We start from the raw sequence: 19,451 nt of genomic DNA on the forward strand, positions 1-19,451 counted from the left end.
CTACAAAGGAATAACAAAGAAAAACAAAAGTAGTGAAGGTGCCATCAAAACGTCCAAGTAATGTTTTGATGTCTCTGTTGTCACGCCATGTGGCGCATTTAGCAAATTGTGCTCATTGAATTCTGTCATAGTTTGGTCGACGCCTACCTCCGTCCCTCTCAAACCTTCAAGTCGAGACAGATTATTTATTGCTTTTTTTTTTTGTGCCAGCCCCATTACTGTCCAACTTTGAAGAAAACACTTTTCTGTTGTCTGGCTTTAACCCTCTTCATTTATCCTTACCGAAAGATGCGTAGCGTCAAAGACTTATCGCTTAGCAAGTATTTCTGTGAAGTGACCATAATGAGCATCCTGATCCCCTTTTTAGAATTCAAACAAGAGTTTGAAGTGGAGTCTTCTTGAGTTTGTTTGTTTCTCTGGTGTTGTCCTCCTTTAATTAGAAATAATAAAAGTGGCAGCAACACAGCGAAAAGACTGCAGTGAAAGTGTAAAAACAGCTCGGACACACTTCGTGCCTGGTGTACATGTAGACCTGAATTGATAGAAATCTTGGAGGGAGGGGCAAGAAAGGGGGGGGGGGGTTGAATTTCCGCTTGAACGCCTTTGCTTTCAAGCTGCAGAGATTTGTTTCCACGGAGGCACCTGAAAAGAGGGAGGGCACGAGTAACACTAAAGAAGAAAAAAAGAAGATAGTGTATTTTAGAAAACATGCTTTTGTCTAAATGATCAGTTGCGAAAAAGCTTGCTATTATTGGCCTAATTATGTTTCCCGTCGGTTTGAATTTGCATATTTTCTCTCCCGCTCTGTGATGCCTCACTTCCATTTTGTTGCAGTGTAAAAAGCACATAAAGGAGGGAATGGCTGCCGACGGGAGGGAGGGAGCACTTGCTTCTTCATATTGAGCAGTTTGTTTTATTGAATGCTTCTCCGCAGCGTGGCTAAATAAGCAGCGGCATGCTAATGAACGGGGTAACCAGGGATGCTAATGTAGCGACGCCATGGCGACCCGCGCGAGGGCCATTTTTTCAATCCGGGCCCGTGGCCTCCATTTTGAAAATATTTGTCATCAAACAATTCCACGCCCAAATGTCTTGAGCAAATAGTATGCTCATTTCACGCCGCGTACACACGCGTGCTTCTTGTTGCTTCGTGCAGGGGGAAAAGGAAAGCAAGAGAGTTATTGGCCAAGAAGGTATGTGACCAAGTCGCTAAATAGGCTGTGAACAGGCTGGAGGCTTCGAGATGATTTCTTTGTCACCAGTGGAGCCACCAGTGTTGCCGAGCACTGCTGTGGAGCAAATCCTCCCACAGAGCACTGATTGGATTTTTGTTCCGCCGAGCCTTTTGTGTTCACAGCGTATAGGGACTAGATAATAGGGGTTGATGCCACTCTGTCTCCCTGTTATGGCTGCTGGATTGAGTTCTCGGACTCTGTGTTTGTGTGTGTGTGTGTCTGTCTGTGTGTCTGTGTGACTCCATCCCTTTTCCAAACAACCATGATATCGTCGCTATTTCACACCTAACCTGGCTTCTAGAATATCTGGGCCTGATATTTCCATTCTTACTAATGTCAAGGCTAAATAAAATGTTAATCCAACATACCCGCCATTCAGCTCAAGTCTCGGAGGAATGTTCAATGTCACAAATGCAGCGCAGACCACCTCACCTTGCCAGCAGATACGCACCACCACCGGTCAAGGTCGTTGTCATAGTTTGACGCTCACTTATGTGTGCCGGTGGCTGTGTATGGTAGAGTACTCGACTGTATATATAAATAAAAAAATGATGAATTATTAATTTCCATAGGGAAATTCCACATTTAATTGCCCTGTTTTCTCCGAGGGGTCAGGTGCAGGAGCATTCCGTTAAATCCGGGGGAAAACGCCACTCAGCTGTCCTGTGTGTGACTTTGTACTGACCTCTAATGGAGACGGTGGAAGCATCCAGAAAGGTTATTACAGGACAGTGACTGCTAATGACGCTTAACCGCCGCTTTCTGGTAGATCGGGAAAGAAATGGTCACACGCGAGTCACCCTCAGTTTGGGTTTTCTTTGAAGTGTTAAATTTCTTTTCAATAATATCTAGTCTCGTCTTCACCTTTTAAAAATGCTTTTTAGGTATGATTTCCAACCGCTCGATTTTTTTTCTTAAGTAATGCATTAAGCTACACTCTGCTTCCATTAACCTTTTCTCTTTTACTACCAGCTAAGTAATGCTTGAGATATTTTGCAACTTGACTGGAAGATGGATTACAAATTAAGTGTTTATATCGCAGCTCAGTTTCTGCATAAGAAAATGTTACCATTTCAAAAAATTGTCAGTCATTGCTGTAGAGCACAGGTGTCAAACTCAAGGCCCGGGGGCCAGATACGGCCCGCCACATCATTTTATGTGGCCCGCGAAGACAAATTGTGCATCAAATTTGTGTGTCATTACTAGAATTGCAAATTGTTCACTTTTAATCATCTTTTTTTTTTTATATTTGACCAGATTTTCCTCGTCTGATTTGAAAACAAGTTATTTGTCAGTTTGTTTTGTAGCTTTTACTGTGAGGTGCTCATACATTGATTTGGGTTGACAGTCATAATGGCCCTCCGAAAGAAGCTATGACTACAATGCGGCCCGTGAAAAAAAAAAGAGTTTGACGACACCCCTGCTGCAGAGAAATATTTGTGAGCTCAATAGCAACCAGGATTACTGATCTGAGTGACCTTGACCACCCTTCACGAGACAGATGGAGCAATTTGAGTGTCTGTGTGGTCGCATGTTAAGTAAATCGCACTCTTTTTCACAGCATTCTCCCTCAACATGCCCTCTTTATATTTGGCTATGGCATTCGCCGCCGTGCCACGCAGCCCCCATCAGCCAAAACAAAGAGCGAACATTGGGTCGGCCCGAGTTTTAGCTGCCATTATCTGTCAGATGCCGCGCACCTGTGAGCCGGGCCGCATGACGGGCGGCCGCTGGTTGCTCAGCCAATCCCAGCGGCTCCCTGCTGTCAGTTAGAGCGGCAATAAAAGTTCTCTGTCTGACAGCAGCCCTGGAGGAAAGGCTAAGAGAGGCAAAAAGACAAAGATGTGGGATGCCATTATTGTGAGCTGTATTCTTCCAGACTAACCTTTACCCACTAGCCATCATGCGCTGAGGCTCACCTGCCTGCCAGATAAATGGAGATCAGAGCTGATAGAGGCATGAGAAACCTTTAAAAGAATTATATATACATATATATTGTCAGAAAACTAGTCAGCCATGAGTGGTTGTGCCCTGGAAACTGTTATGTTATTTTCAGTCAATAGCAAGTGGCAAAATGTCCGCCCCCTGAGATGATTAGAAACGGGTGGATTTTGCCTGCTTAATTCACATTCCACTAAACAAACATTAATCACAGCACGGTGTTTCGACTAGTTGGGCTGCGCAGAACATATTAGTGCAAAGAAAAATTTAGGGTTGACTTAAAAAAGAATGTGCAATGAGTCCGTACACATTAAATGTCGGTCTTTTGAATCCAAATTGTTTTGAATCTCCATTGTTTACAGTTTACTAAGTCGGGTCGCGGAAGTGTTAAAAGGAGTTAACAACAGTAACATTCTAAATCATTAAAACTATTCAACCCAACTTTCATTGAACTCGTCCGCTCAGAACGCAAAGTCACTTTATTATTTTCAGGACCATTATGAATGACTTTAGATGTCTTCGACTTGGAAGGTTCCATTGTATGTTTGCTCATATATTGCTTGACCGACTTTGACTGCGCACTTTATAAATTGCAATTTTGCAAGTCCAAAATCTACTTAGCAGAAAATAACACCGCACTGACAGCGAGGAGATCGATACAGGGCCGCAGCAGGAGCTTGAGCGGCCTTAATGAACCAAATTGACTGGCTCTGAAATATGATGAGTATTTCTTTGGTCGGTTTTCATGTTCCTTATGAAGATCAATGTCTCCCGGACAGATCGCTGCATGGCACGGCCGGTGTTGATACCCTTCTAAATAGTTAATGGGGCATTTATTTACAGCGATGCACGCGCGTATCATTGTATGCCCCCCTCATTCTCTCCGGCTCTGTCGTCGTCTCTTTTTCGAGCCCCTCCGGCATACCTTGCTGATTCTATGACACTAGGCTGTTCATTTCATGGGCTATCACCTTTTAAATTGGCGAATGCTGCCGTCACGCTTGATTAGAAATTCCTGCGGATCTAATTATGAGGCATAATAAGAAGAGGAATGCCTCCAGCAAAAATAGGAAAATGGCGTTCTCCCACTGTGTAAACAATGGTTATTGATCGAGGAATGGTTGATGCCGAAGAAAAATCTAAATTCTGTAAAATCATATGGGGTACTGTCTCTGTGCTTTGAAAATGGATGCCGGTGATCGGGTTGATTGCGTCAACCCACCCCCACCCATCCATCGTGTCACTTGTGTTCGTACTCAGCTGCTCAGGTCTCGTCGCGGCGCCGCCAATCGTCATCCCGCGTGCACCTGGACCCGCATCTGTCCATCCTGCCGAGCTGCAGATTGGCACAGGTGCCGCGTCTCAATTGGTCGTCTGCACGCTGTTCGATTCATTTACCCCCCCGAGCACTAGCCCACTTTTCCCCCCCACCCAAATTTGCATGACCTCTATTTGTTTCCATCGACTTCCTACGCACACAACGGGGCTCGGAGTCATTTATTTAATCCCGACATCCATCTGTCCGTATGGCCGTCCGGTGGAACTCTTTGTGATTCCAAAAGCGACGCGTCAACGATGACGTGCGTTGCCACAGTCTAATTCCATCATCGGCGTCATTACTGCTATTATCCCGTGTCTCCCTTTAATGCAGGCTAATGGATGACCAATTAAGATAGATGAGCCTGGCAGTGTGGAGTTAATAGCTAGGACATGATGTCTGGCTTCTATCCTGACTCCCACAGTCTCTTTTTATGGCTCAACTGGCCCTATTGATTCTAGCCCCAAAAAATGTTAGCATTCTTGTTGTTGTCCCGTGCTAATATTGTGATTGTTGCTGTAAATGCCGTTTCTAATCGTCTTTTGTAGCAACCCATAGCAATCAATACGTTATCACTTTATTAGTATGAAAGCTGTGTGGTACCCAAGCACAAGTTGGTCTCCTACTTTTAAAGTACACTTAAAATACTTTTTAAGAAACTAAATGAACTCTAAATATTTAGAAAGGCAGATGCCTTCGCTTTTAATTGCCATGCTTGATTATAGTAATCCATTTTGATTGCACCACAACATTGAAGGAGAAAAACGACTTTATAGTCCAAAGACTTATTTCGGACAGGTTTGCTCTTTGTTCACAGTAAAAAGGAAAAAGTGCAATTAAACTGTGAAAAAAAGTAATATATTGGTTAGGTTGTGTTACCATTATGTCTCCAAATCCAAAGAAAGCAGTTTTACATTTTAGGGTCGATCCACAGTTTGATTACTCTTATTTTGCTAAAACTGAAAAATAGCTTTATTAGTATTCATTGGAATTCTTTGCTGTTTTCAATTTTTTGAATAACAGTGCCCAAATCTCAGGCAATATCCAAACAACTGCAGGAGGTGAATTATACTTGCTACTACTCTAAATTAGATTTGTTTGGCCTTGGCCAAGGTCTGCACTTCACTTGCCATTCTTTTCCTTTTTTTAATGTGTGTGCCACTTGAAAAAGCATCGTTTTGAGTTTAATTTACATCAAGTGCTTGAACTACTTGTAATGATGCGAAAACCATCAAATCTTTTGACTTGTTTATAGATATGTACTCTTCAAAGTACAAAATGAACACGCGTCTATTGCGTTTGCTAAATCGATTTTCTTTCATAGAAATAAAACCACGAGTGATGTGATATTTGCTTTCTATGTGACACCAAGCCAGAAAAGGCTGACATGGAATTCAGTCAGAGACATCTTTTTATTGTCTCCAGGAAGTTGTCCATTATCTTTACCGCACTCAAATGGACCCTGAAATGTATTTATATTGGAGAAAGTGCTTTGGAATTGTATTAAACCTCCGAAGGCAGCAGAAATGATATAATGTGAGCCATTTAAAAGAAATGCCCTTCCTCTCTTGTCTTGTTGCCTCAGTAGCTTTGTGTTGACAAGTCCAGCAGCCCGAAGGACAGTACGGAACACAAGTTTAGATTAACAGTAATTATCAGTTTTATTTGTTAAGAGGTTGCCCGAATCCCTTTTTTTATCCATTTTGCTATAATAGCCTTTGAACCGGTGCTGGAGTCGCGGTCCGAGCGGCTGATCTATTGGCTATGCAAGCGGTCAGAGATAAATGAAAATGTCACACATTGAAACACTGTTGAGTGTTCAGTTTAGAGCCAAACTTCAACTCAGCAAAAGCTTTGATAGCAAAAAAAAAAAAAGTGTGAGCCACTGTTGGATCCTTTTCTCTTTTTAAAACGTCCTCATCCATCACACAATAATCAGACGGCACAATGAGCGAACACTACGGGCATGACTTAACTAAATGCCCGGGAATTTCCAAATAACATACCACAAGAAGACACAAAGGCTCCATAAAATTTCTGCATCCATTTATTTTCAATTAAAGCAGCCGAAGCGGAACAAAACGGTTTGTTTCGGTTTACTATTGTGCTTCATTGTGAGCCGGACGTTCATGTCTTCTCGGATGAGACTAGCGTGCCTGCTGGCCTTTCTGCTTTGGAATAAATAAGTCATCAACCAGGGAACACATGATGTAGGTCAATGAAATTTGATCAGACGTGTTATAATGTTGTCTTTGAAACTTCTTGAAAAAATGACAAAAAACTGAAGAGAAGTAATGATTGTTTGTAAGATAGTGGAACTTTAAAGGTCACAAAGTTGCATTTCAAAATGTTTTTGGCATAGAAAATATTGGAAAAGGATATCAAACTGTCAGTCTTAAAACTTTGATTAAAAAAGTTTGATCCATAGTTGAGCGAACATTTGATGAGTGATATATGGTGGGCTTTATTTGCTATTGTGTACCACGTGCACACATTATTTGACGAGTATAAGAAGTGTAGTGTATGAAATACTGCATGCATGAGTGAAAATGTTTTATTGACTTCACTGGAGTTAACATTTCTGAGTAGAAGCCGTTTGCCTCATTCAATTCCCTTGCTCTGCTCCTGGTTGTCATGGAAACAGAAGTCCTACTGTCTATTGGGCTAATAGTATATGTATATGTTAACAGTCACTTCACTTGCATCAAAATAGGCTAATTATAGCAAAACAAGAAATAGAATTAGGGTCTATAAACTGTGTAAACTACCGTGATACCTTGACCTAAGAGTGACTCGTTTTTCAATATAGTATTTATTTATTTATATTAGATATTAATTCTTCCAAAAAAAGAACTTTTACATTTCTTTTATTTTTTTGTACATACAAAATAAGAAAATCACAAACTGTTTGTGCTTACTTTTTTCTCTTTTTTTTTGGCACTCCAATTATATTTGATGAAAATGTTTTGTCTGTTAGTTATGCCTTGATGATGTGGACCAGACAAAAGCAATCAAGCGTCGATATGATCCACAACCTTCCCTATGTGTATGTTTTTTTTATACTTTGTGATGCGAAAGGGAAAGCAAGTCAACCGTATGTAAAAGTACACAATCGGGGAAAGGAAAATAATGTATGCTTTTGTTCGATTCTTCGGAGACGATATATGTTGCGCGATGCCCGTTTCAAGCATCCAAGATTTCAGCCCGGAGCACGGAGCCGATTTCGATCATCAGAAGGTGTATGTGGTGCGCAGGACTCAAGAGAATGGGAGCGCAGGCCAACCGTGCGAAGCTCACATCATTGCCCTTGCAGGTAAATTGCTCATTTCTTCATGTCATTTACCTAAATCCAAGTTTTCCTCACAGACTTTGACGTATGTCAAACACGGCTATGTCATGTGTCAAGTTATTTACTGCGATCTGTCATAATCAGCTGAGCTCCAATCGCTGCAGTAAGGTCCCGGCTAGCTAGGACATACTAGCTAACAACTTTGCTACGAGTGTCCTTATTTGTTTACACTTACGGAAAGGTTGCCGTTGTTTGGACGATCGGCGTGTAACGTTAGCCTGCAACGCCGCTTGTTTACAACATCAAGCTAACGCTTGTTAGCTCGTCTGTGTGCCCCGGTTAGCATGCTATGTTAGCTGTCTGCACACGTAGAGCTGTCAGAAGATCGCAACAACATAGAAAAAGACGCTTGATGTTTATTATTATATTTTATTATGTTTGTTCTTTTTTTTAAATTGATATCCTCTACCCGACGACTTTGGTGCGTTAAAAGCTATCGGTTTGACTTTTGTGTGTGTCAAAGATGCGCCGCTGCGGTGTCTTTCCAGACAGTCCGCAGACATGTCAGCAACGTGACAGCGCATTTTTATTCTTTCTTTTTTTATATAAATATATTGCACGTCTAACTTGCTAACTTACTGACTGGTCGTTTTGTCTAAAATAGCTAATCCCTGTTTGTGAGCTGTCTGGGCTGTGACATCCATCCGGCGAACGCTTTCCACTGCAGTTAAAAGCTGCTCTTTGATTGTATCTCAATAAAGTAGTTTTTTTTTTCTCCCCCGTAAATGCAATCAGATGAGAAGACCTGATCAGAAAGAAACTTGATGAATGTCTTGAACTTTGCAGATGCTGTAGAGGAGTTTGAAGACTTTATAATGCAAAAGAAGATGAAAATTCCTAAAATGTCCCTCGAGAATTCAGGAAATTTAATTGAGAACAGTTTTGGAAGGGATAGGCTGCCTCTCAGGCATAAAAAGGTAAGAATTACAGTTCATGATGTTTTGAGCATACAGACTATTTTAATGGGTAGGAAAAAAAAGTCGACCACTTTATAAACAACAAAGATGCACATGTCAACATTTGCTGCTGGTCCATGAATCAATTTACTATTTGTAGAATGCAAAGAATTGTCCAAAAACTGTGTAAATGCCGACGGACGTGACATATTTGTATGTATTGGGCTTCCACCCGAAATCCCTCGCTCTATTTTTACCATATGGTGGATTAACACAAATTCCAGCACTCTGGACAGATGCCCTTTCCCAGACAAATCCTCTGAGCGGCTCATCGGGAACTGTGTAACTCCACTTTAGTTCTTCGTGAGATTCCCTCAGTCGTCAAAAAAAAAAAAAAGCACAGGTTTCAGGTTCTAGACCTTTTGAGGGCCGGAATTGACAAATGATTTGTGTTTTATGAGAATCTGACCTTTTATATTGTCAAATGTTTTCCCTCCAAAGGCTTTATCGCAAAACCATGGTCGCCCCATTTCAAACTCCTCCAAAAGTCTGGCAGCAGTAGTGGCTCGCCTCGAAAGAAACGCAGCCAGCTCCTGCATGGAAGGCGAAGAGGATCTAGATGAGGATCGACTGGCTGAGGAGGGAGAGGATGCCGATGATGAAGACGAAGACATGGAAGCAGAACAACTCCAGAAGGAGCATCAACAGCAGCAGCAACATCTCCAGGTGGACACGGATGCGGCCGCGGCGGTGGTTCCTCGCGTCCTTTACGACGAGCTGGTCGACAGCTACAGGCAACAGGAGGACGAGATGAGGAGGCTGCAGCAAGAGCTGGAAAGAACACGCCGGCAGTTGGTGCAACAGACAAAGAAACTCAAGGAATACGGCAGCCTGCTGACTGAAGTCAAAGAACTCAGGGACTTCAATCGCCGGCTGCAGGACGTGCTCCTCATGAGGCTGGGCAGTGGTAAGGCAACACCGATGCACAAACAGAACTACTTTTGCGACTATTTTGTTTTGACCAGGACTAATGTATAAAAAGTCTACACACCCCTGTTCAAAACAAGGTGTTTGGTGTATTAAAAAAATTAGACCAAGATAAATTATTTCAAAACTTTTCCACTGTTAAAACCTGGATAACTCAATTGGAGAGAAAACAACTTGAGAGGGGAAATCAAAATAACTCGATTATGTTTGCGGCAGCACACATCTGCCACCCTTTAACAAAACCTCGGTTTCATCGGACCATAACAGATTTTTTCCACATGCATGTATGAAATTTCATGTATGTGTAAGTCTTCAGTCTTCCAATGTGAGCTCCTAGCCCAGACATATGGAGATGAATGAGAGAATCTTCTCAAGTACTTGTTGCCTGCCACATGTTCCTGTAGCTCCTTTAACGTTGCCAGCCTTCCTGAACAGTCCTTTCAGCCATTTTGAGAAGGACGGTCCATTTCTTGGTAATGTCACTGTTGTGCCATATTTTCTCTACTTGGTGATTACTTTGTTTGTTCATGGTATATTTCAGATTTCAAATCGCCCCATAGAGACAGGATGCCCCTTTTTGCGCTTGGGGAGCCAGCATCACTTTTGTGTGACACAACCGTGCTCGAAAGCAACTCCGAACTCTGCTCCCGCAGCGATTGTATTTATTCTCAAAAAGGAAGTTGGGGTGTGCAGAACATTTTTTTATCTCGTGAAAGCTTCAGCTGGGGTCGCCACTGCAAACTGCTTTCCGCGAGTTGCAGAGGTGGTCGTATCTCTTTATCTTCACAACGGTCAGCTAGCAGATGTTTGCACACCCCGGTGGAGCACAACTCAAGTTTACAGCAAGCGCAAGCAGAATTAACCATTCTAAATCATCACTTCAAAAATAATTATATAATAAAATTCATCAAAATAAGTTGTCAACCCTATGAACTGACCTTTTTTTTTTTTTTACATCAAAAGTCGAGCGTCCGCAGCACTCAATGAAATTAAAACTAATGCAATTTGCAGCTGTTAAATTCTTAAACAATTTTTATGCATCGTCTTACACGCTGTGAAAAATTAATGCAAAGGAATCGCTGTATAACCGAACTGAGTTCAGTTCCCTCCTGTAAAGAGTTATTTAATGTGCTTGTGATAGATTTGACAATGACAAATTGCAATAATAAAATACTGCTGAATTTAGTCGCTCGATTTCCCACAGTAATTTTAAAGACACAGTTAAATCTCATGCAGTTATTCCAACAATGGGATTATAATTCTGCAAATGACTATGGATAGATCCAGCACAGCCATAAATTCAGTCCTGGAATTTGAGTGGGCGAGCGTTTGCAAGTTCAGCAAAGCACTTTAGCCAGACGCCCATCAGTGTAACTTCATCTGTCGATTTAGACAGGGAAGCCCGCTCACTGGTTGGACTATCTAATGGACAGGCAAGAGAGAGATTAGAACACCATCGGGTGTCTTTGTCCACAGGATGGGAGTGCACTGCCTGATATTAAAACACATCGGCTACGTCGGAGCTTAACGTAGGCGGCCGGCCGGCAAACCAGCTTAACCGCTGGGCTAAAATAACCTCCTGTCCCCGGGTTCATACAAGCATGCGGGCAGTCCTTCAGTATCTCAAACCTGGTGTCTTTTTCAAATATTTCCTCTCTAGAGCCTATGCATGACAATGGCACTCAGACAATCAAGGCTGAGGTGGTTGAACCCATTGTTGAGACCCAGGAAACATTCAAAGAAGAAGCCAACACCAGTTCCAGCTACTCACCATCTCCCCGAACGGTCTACACGTGCAACGATGGCAAGGTGGGCTTCTTTGAACTTGCTCTGGATCACTGCCTCTGTTTTTGTCTACTTATTTAACGTCCAGGAATGGACTGACAAAACCTCACAGGATATTTTTATACTCCGCCGAAGCAGACTCGCTCAAACGTAACTAAAAATCATCTTAACTCAACCTGGAGGCGACAATCATATTTAACAGCTCTCTCCAGATTGAGGAAAGCGGCGGAATTTTACGACTCTTCTCAGACAGTAGAGTGTTCAAGAGATTTGTTCTTGAGCTCGGTTCAACACTTCAATATGGTTAATAATGCATCAAAGTAACAACTGACATGAGGACAGACAGAGAAAATCTCTGGCTCTCTGCAATTCCGTGGAGCGGACCGGTAACAGAAAACCTCAGCTCAGTCCCTTCGCCTGTCCAGCTCTGTCAGGTAAACAAGGTTGAGAAGAGTGTTATTGTTCCTGCAGGCCTGGCCAGCATCATCAGTGGTTATAAGCCAGTTAGGCTTGCCCGTACGTATTGCAACCAGCAAGTCTCCGTTGACAGGGGTGCAATTGGTACTACAAGCTTTGGGACTTGTGGGCACCTGAGGCGTGAAGAACTCTTGGAAATGAGAAGCCTCCTTACATCAGGGACCTCGTCTTAATTATTCGCACCAGAGAAATTCAGAATGACTGACAGCTTAGCCGCAGCGAAAGTGTCGGACCGGCGAGAAGGAAGGACGTCGAGAAAATAAATCTAAGGAACTTGAAGTGAGATTGAAAACAAATCTCGCCCGACTGAAGGGCAGAAGAAACGAATCTGGCCCGCGGCCAAAAGCACATTAGCCACAGGGGGGAAAATCCTTTTGGACTCCGGCCTAAAGACCTTAGAGTGATACGAGAGCTGAGAGAAAGCAAGTCAGACGCGACTCCCGCTGCTTCTGCCCACCGAAAAGACGAGGGCCGGCCGCCTGGCTGCCAATCGACTCGCCGTGCTTATGCAACAGCCTGTAGAGAGAGATACGTACATGCAAAGTTCACGCTGGGAGTAATCCAACCAACGAGCAGCCAGTGGCTTGAGCTTATTTGAGAATCTCAGTCGGCAAAAGTGGTGCTTCTCGGGATTAACTGTGTTGTTTAAATTAGAGCCGGTTAAGATGTCTGCTAGCGCTGTTGCCTACCCTGTCCTTTGGCTGGATTAGATTGGAGCCACCTAACCTCGAGGTCACAATTGACTATGATAGCAAGTAGATGTTGCTAAAAAGCAGGTTCAATAACTTTAACTACACATTGCTGGCAGCAAGTTTCAAAACGGCGTAGTTTGTCTTCCTTCATTTTGTTGCCTTGTGTTTTTGTTGTAACCTCTAATCATGAAGCCATTTTCAGTCAATCCTATTTTCTTGGAAAAAGTTACAAAATTGAATATTAAGAAAATGACTTCAAACTGGTTTGACTGATGGTAAGGTAGCATCTCTTATTATTATAAACAACAGTAATCAAAACAATTTGAAATGGGCTTGTAGACAACAAAAGACAAACAATTCAAACGAGTTGAAAACACAGTAATTTTCGTGATGATTTGGAAAATTCTATTTTCCACCAAAATACCCTTTTCTGTCATGGCGCAATTTTAAAGTGGCGTTTATTTAACCACAGCAGGATGTACCAGCTGTTTACTTGCATGTATGTTTCTATATTCCATTTTAATTTGTTATACGACACGTAGGTTCACCTTGGTGGCGGCATCTGGGTGGAGGAGGAGAAGTGGCACCAGTTACAGCGTACCCAAGGAGACTCCAAGTTCACAAAGAACTTGGCCGTCATGATCTGGGGCACAGAAACCCTCAAAAACCGAAGCGTCACTGGGGTGGCTACCAAAAAGAAAAAAGACGCCCTTCCCAAACCTCCACTCTCACCAAGCAAGTTAAAAATCGTCCGAGGTAAGAAGCTTCAACCGCTCGACCGCATCGGACGGTTCTTCTAACCCATTCGCACTTTTGTCTTGGCCGCAGAGTGTCTGTACGACCGAGTGTCCCAAGAGACGGCAAACAGTGCCGAAATCACGCAAAGATTGTCCAAAGTGAACAAATACATTTGTGAGAAGATCATGGACATCAACAAGTCCATCAAGAACGAGGAGCGGCGGGAATCCAAGCTGCTCATCAGACAGACAGTCAAGATGGAGAATTTTACCTATGATGGCATGTAGAGGTCAAGCCAGCTTGATTTAGCGGAACCGCTATTCCTACGACTCATCTGATTGGTTGTGGCCCCTTTTTAAAACCAGCACCCCCCCCCTGACAGTTAGTCCATTGAGTTCCAGACAGCTTTACTCACCAGCCAGACAGGAACAAGAATAAGTGTTTTTTTAACGAAGGTTTACTTTTGGGGTCAGTACGAGAAACTGCTGGCCTTGGTGTGTGTGCGCGCGCGTTAACAGATTGATTTATTGTTCTGTGTCAGAACATCACTCTGAGTCCTTTAAGCTTTTAAAAAGTAAAAGAGGACTTCCCCGGATTAAAGTCTTCAGTCGCCGTGCAGTGAGAACGTACTGTCTAATGAATGAGTCTTAATTTTGTAAAAGACATGCGAGATTGCAACGGTCAGTTGCTGTGAGAGATTATCGTGGTCGTGGCGTTTTGAATCGATCGCCAGAATTGAGTCGAACTTGTTCAAATGGTCCTTGGTGGGGGGGTTTCTGAAAGAAATGTACTGAGGGGTTTTATGAAAAGAAATGAAACAAAAAATTTGCTGACTCAAATAGACAATCTAAAAATAATGGATCATCTTAATTTTGACCTAATTAAAGCCTCCCCTGACACAATTTTGACAGTTGTATGGAACAAAATGAAAACGTACGGAGTAGGACTGCTCAATTAATCGAATTTTAATCGTGATTACGATTATGGCTCCAGACAATCCCAAAATTCATATAATCGTGGAAAAAATATTATTAGGTGTTTCCGTTCTGAGACGGACTGGTTTATTCTGATTGTACAGTGACCAATCCCTATGAATGAGATTTCCTGAGGCATGTTTGTCATTGGTACACACTGGAACTGTTGAACAGAGGAGCAGGAAAGGCCTTAAATGGATTTTGCCAATCACCAGGGGTACGAGGTGCCCCTTGTCTTTTCTAGTGAGCTGCGATTGTAGTCCAAGCTGAAGTCTCGAGACTTGACGTGCACTTTGCTGTGAGAATGTAAGAGTCGGCCATTGGTACCGTTGCGAGCGTCAGTGGAGCACCTCGGTGCTCATCAGTAGGGGTAGTTCAGGTCTTGAGCAAGAAAGTGTGGGTAAAGCTGTCTGGGACGTGACTCTTGGTGATTTTTTTTTTTTTTTGTTTGTTTGAAGTCCACAATTAGAAATGCCATTGGTGAAACTAAATATGGCCACCCGAGGGACATTTTTGTCCTTTGTTCGTTTTTGTCTTGTTTCATCCCACAAGTTTTTCCATGGCTATGAAACAAAGTCTTAGAGATTAAAATCTCAAGTGTGAGCCGACAGAGGCAAAACTGTGAATCTGCTGCAGAGCTGCCTGTCAAGCCTTCGCTTCTCTTCACACTTCTACATTTGTTGCCAGATTGTCGTGTCTTTTTTTCCAGTTTGGGTGTACATGTTCTAGACAATTATCTAATTGATGTTATAATCATATGTTTCTTTTTTTATATTCGTTATGAGCGTTTGTTGGTTTTCATACAACTTGTTGGCTTTAAAGTGTGATGAAGAGCCCTGAAAGAGAAAAAAAAATCTTCCGAGCCAAAGTGATCAGTGATGCAAAGCTGGAGGTATTATTAGAGAAGTGTTGCGCCTCACTCTGAATATCAACTTGATCGTCAAACGTGTTAGTTTGACAAATCATTGACATCAAATGCACTTTAAACGTCAACTTGTCAATCTTAAAGAAAAAGCCTCTTTGGGATGTTAGTCTTTATTTCTTATCAAAATACTAAATTAAGGCCAAACAATCATTCTATTAACATGATGCACCTTAAAATGTTTTGTTTTGTGAGCGGCAGGGTGTGTTCTTGACATGCCGATGCTGAGCAGTAAATTTGAGAGATTTGTGACTCAAAAGCTTTGTTACATTATTATAACTGGAGTTGGCATGTTTAGGTATTATGTCTTTGTTTTTACGTAAATGGTCTACGTGAGCCAAAGTTTTGAATGCGAAAAACAAACGGGATGCTGAGTGAACGATCAGTGTGGTTTGCACATTCAAAAAGACAATAACAAGAGGCCCGTCCCAATTTGGTTGAGTTTCTAGTGGTTCTTCCATTTGCATTGGATGTCCCCAGTACAAAAATATTATATATAGACTTTCATCAAGAAACTACATCATATCGAATCGTTCCGCTATAGAATGTACATTCCTTGAATCGTATTACATCCCATTCATCGAGATCCGCATCGGATTGCCTCCTAATTTGAATTCCGCAGTTCGACTGCAGGGTCCCAATTGAAACTTTTCTTACTTCTTTCCCAACCAAAATAGAAGCACTGAGCTCGGTCCCACTGTGTTGTAAATATGTTCAACGTAATTACGCTAATATTGGGAGAAAAAAAGACCCGCCCCCTTTAGAGGCTACAATTCTAGCAAATGCGATTCAGATATTCCAGTAATGACCTCATGTATCGTTCATTTCTCTATTGTTTGATGCCAAAAGGGGTCGGGGTAAAGACAATGCTTTAAAAAAAACTGTCAACTTTTGATAGGCTGGTTCCCTTTTTAGTCTTTGGACTTGTACACTGAGGTACTTAATGCTGATCAGCTTAATCAGCATCTTTGTAACAACTGGACGAATAGTGTATAGCCAAGCCGGGCAGCGCCGGACAAAAGAGGAAGTTGAACCTCACCAGCTGTGATTTTCTTTCTGTGCCACCTCCAGTTGCTGGCAAGAAAGCCAACTGTTGTTTCAAAATGCACAGAGATCAAGATGGCCCTTGCCAAGGTCTTTATCGGGAGCGCTCGCTGTACATAGGACGTTAATGTTTGAGTCTCAGAGACAATACTGGGAGGAACACGTTGTTTGTTCTCTATTTTTTGATTACAGTATCAGTAACTTTGTATACAATCCACAAACCGGTTCTACTTCATCCAACTTTCACCGCCCTACCTCATTGTTACTCTGGTGTTTGTTTGTCAGTAAGATCTCTGTGTATAGTCAAAAGAAAATCTATAGTAAACAAGTTATACCTGGTTGCGCAACATGTACAGAATATCTAAATATATATATACAGTATCTATCTCTTCTTAAACACCTCGATTCACAATATCATTCTCGGAAAAGGGATGTTTGTTGAGCTGCTTGGCGGAGGAGGCAGCTGTGCGGCGTCGAGGGACCGCGCCCGTGTTGTAATCCGCTCTTGGCTAACGTCGTGCAGTCGCTCCCGTGTTCGTGTTTTGTGTCTGTGTTGCGTTTGGAGATTTTTACTGGTTGACGGTGCTACCAGCAAACCGTTCTATACGGACCTCAAATGGTGCTGTTTTTTTTCTATGTTTGCAACCCTCACAGGGGGAAGGGGGCAGGGTTAGGGTTAGGGTTAGGGTTCAGGCGCGCCGACCACACCGCTAGTCCCTCAACGTTTTGGTGAAAGCAATCGCAAAAATGCTAAAACCTTTGCTGTTAATGTGTCGCTCGCGTACGTGCTATCCGCCCAAATATTGTTCTCTACTTATTTACGAGTACCTCAGAACCTGTTGACTTTTAAAAAGGACGCTTTCAACGCCTGTTTGCTGCCAACGTGTGTTTATGTCATGTTAAAGGAGGAAATCTGGCTCTGTGATTATTGTATTAATTGCAGAACTTGACAGAAAATGGATTCCACTGACTGGTTTGCGTTCACGACTTAAAAAGCTGAATATTTACGATCCAAGTGGCTCTTTGTGGCTTTATTTTTTTGTGTGCGTGTTCCTGGTACCTGCTTTCAAATCTTTTTCAGTATCAATGTAGCAGACAATGTTTTCAGACTGTGACCCACACCATACGTAAATATGCATTCGGGTTTTGTTTTGGGAGATTTTCTAATACAAAGTTAGTTTGCAATCGTTTTTGTTTCAACTCGGGATGGGCATTTGACTGCGTTTCCTTGATCAACCATGGGGGAAATTAACCAGAAATGAATGGATTCTTATTTTTAATGGGTTGGAGAAATCTTTCGCAACAAAATTCTTATGATTGTAATTGATTATTCACCACTTCCATAGTTCCAACAAGAATTGATCAGTATGTTCATTCATTTTCTGTAGCTCTTAAGCCATCCACTGGACTGTTTTGTTGATTATTTTTGATCATCTCTTCAACCTTGACACTGTGTCCTAAAGTGACATTTATTGTCATGGCAACTTCGTTAACCAACATCATTGTCGTGACTGAATTGAACTATGCTGGGTTGAAGTGCATTGTCATGCTCATTAAGGAAAGACGGGATAATTAATGTTCGCTGTTTCTAGTCTGTTGGTACGATAAAGTGAAAGAGCGTCTCGTGATTTCAGTCAACACTCCCACAACCCGCTTTTGTCTCCCAGAGGCAAACGACGATCTCGACTAGGCAATAGTGTGTATGTATGTCCTCGCTCAACCGGCCACACCTCTGCTACGCTGGCACGATGCTTAGCATCCTCTTATTGTGTCTCTTGCTGCATTCAGGAACATGTGTTTCATGTAGAAAGAATAAAACAAAATAAAAGCAGACTTTTATTCTATCAGCACTAATCTTGTGTTAGCTTTTTTTTGTCTTTTCATTTGCTGATTGTTTTGACTCGTGTTGGAAACTGATCTACTGCATTTATTTCTTTAAATGGGGGGGGGGGGGGGGGGGTTGACAGTTTTACATCTTTTTAATTAAAAACTTGCTTTTTACTTGGGAAAGCAATTTTGAAAGTGCAGGTGAACCTTGAGTCTTTGTGATTAAAAAAAAAGTATCGCAAATTAGGTGAAGTAGCTCACTCAGCCCTAGATCCCAAAGTGAGTGAAGTGAGTTATTTATACCCAGTGAAATAAATATAAATGACTAATAAAATGGATGAATGAGCATGAAACATCACTTTTACCTTCTATTGAACACAATATCAGCATTTTAGCCAAATCAACTCTTGATCCCTATGACCAACAGCCATATTTGATAAATACATAAGTCAGTCATTAATTCTACAAAGACCAAACAGATTTTCTTAAATTAGGGTGAAATTTTGTTGAAAACTGGAGCACACCAAAAATTATTTTTGCTATTTGCATTTAGGTCAGTTTTCAAAGTAGCAAATATGATGCATGCAATTAATGACACTTGATTCTGCTATCGCTTTACAACACACACCCATTTAACTTTGGGCCAACAGAAATACTGTTTTCTGACTTTTCCCCCCCAATACCTCAGGTTTTTATTATTTTTCAGTTTGACATATAAAAGCTTGCGCAATATAGATTTTCCCATGTGCTGTAATTTATAGCGATGATGTTTCAGAATAAAACTCCACCTATTGCTGTTAAAACAATTGTTGACCAGTGTAATATTTCCAGACGATGTTAATGTAATATATTAAATCAATGATTTTGTTGGCACTTCCCAAAAATAAATCTGTGATCCTTACCATTGCACTTTTTGGCCCCAAGTAGACTTCCTCCATGAATAGATCAAAGTGCGCTGCTCTTGCACACGGCTGCATTTCCATATATTATTGCGCGTGTAAGCAAGTGTAGCACGCGGCCAGCCTTCTCGCACACCCCGAGGGGACTTGTCAATGTCACTATGGCTAAAGCCTGCCACATGCCTCTTAATGTATTGCCGCCCGGCATTATTGGCAGCACGGTGATTCAGTGGAGGTGATGATGGATTAGTGCTGTGGCGGAGATACTGGGCTGGGCTCTGCAGTGCGGTGGCGGCGGGGAACATTGTATTTTTGTCACACGTACAACCTAATGAATATGGACATTTTGCTGCTTTTATGGAGCTTC

The 19,451-nt window shown here is 42.1% G+C and overlaps 2 protein-coding genes across 3 annotated transcripts in view; both read left to right on the plus strand.

Annotated features, from left to right (window-relative positions):
• agbl4 (AGBL carboxypeptidase 4) overlaps positions 1-19,451 on the plus strand; it is a 162,447-nt gene that overhangs the window by 112,026 nt on the left and 30,970 nt on the right. The gene's annotated exons all lie outside the window — the stretch shown is intronic.
• Positions 7,490-18,212, plus strand: bend5 (BEN domain containing 5). 2 transcript variants are annotated; one of them, XM_061297510.1, is made up of 6 exons: positions 7,490-7,807; positions 8,630-8,760; positions 9,241-9,706; positions 11,387-11,535; positions 13,223-13,436; positions 13,509-18,212. In XM_061297510.1, the coding sequence occupies exons 1-6, from the start codon at positions 7,624-7,626 to the stop codon at positions 13,703-13,705; spliced, it is 1,341 nt and encodes a 446-aa protein (XP_061153494.1). In that variant the 5' UTR covers positions 7,490-7,623; the 3' UTR covers positions 13,706-18,212. The 2 variants fall into 2 exon arrangements, with proteins under 2 accessions (XP_061153494.1, XP_061153495.1); XM_061297511.1 differs by lacking the exon at positions 8,630-8,760 and having other exon boundaries at positions 7,677-7,807.

The sequence above is a fragment of the Syngnathus typhle genome, linkage group LG14 (genome assembly GCF_033458585.1).
Source record: "Syngnathus typhle isolate RoL2023-S1 ecotype Sweden linkage group LG14, RoL_Styp_1.0, whole genome shotgun sequence".
NCBI classification, from domain to species: Eukaryota; Metazoa; Chordata; class Actinopteri; order Syngnathiformes; family Syngnathidae; genus Syngnathus; species Syngnathus typhle.

Excerpts from the sequence above, each read along its gene's own strand:
- bend5 (XM_061297510.1), top strand. The coding sequence starts at position 7,624 with ATGTATGCTTTTGTTCGATTCTTCGGAGACGATATATGTTGCGCGATG. Across the intron at positions 9,707-11,386 it reads CCTCATGAGGCTGGGCAGTG|AGCCTATGCATGACAATGGC; the intron begins GTAAGGCAACAC and ends TTTCCTCTCTAG. Across the intron at positions 13,437-13,508 it reads CAAGTTAAAAATCGTCCGAG|AGTGTCTGTACGACCGAGTG; the intron begins GTAAGAAGCTTC and ends TCTTGGCCGCAG.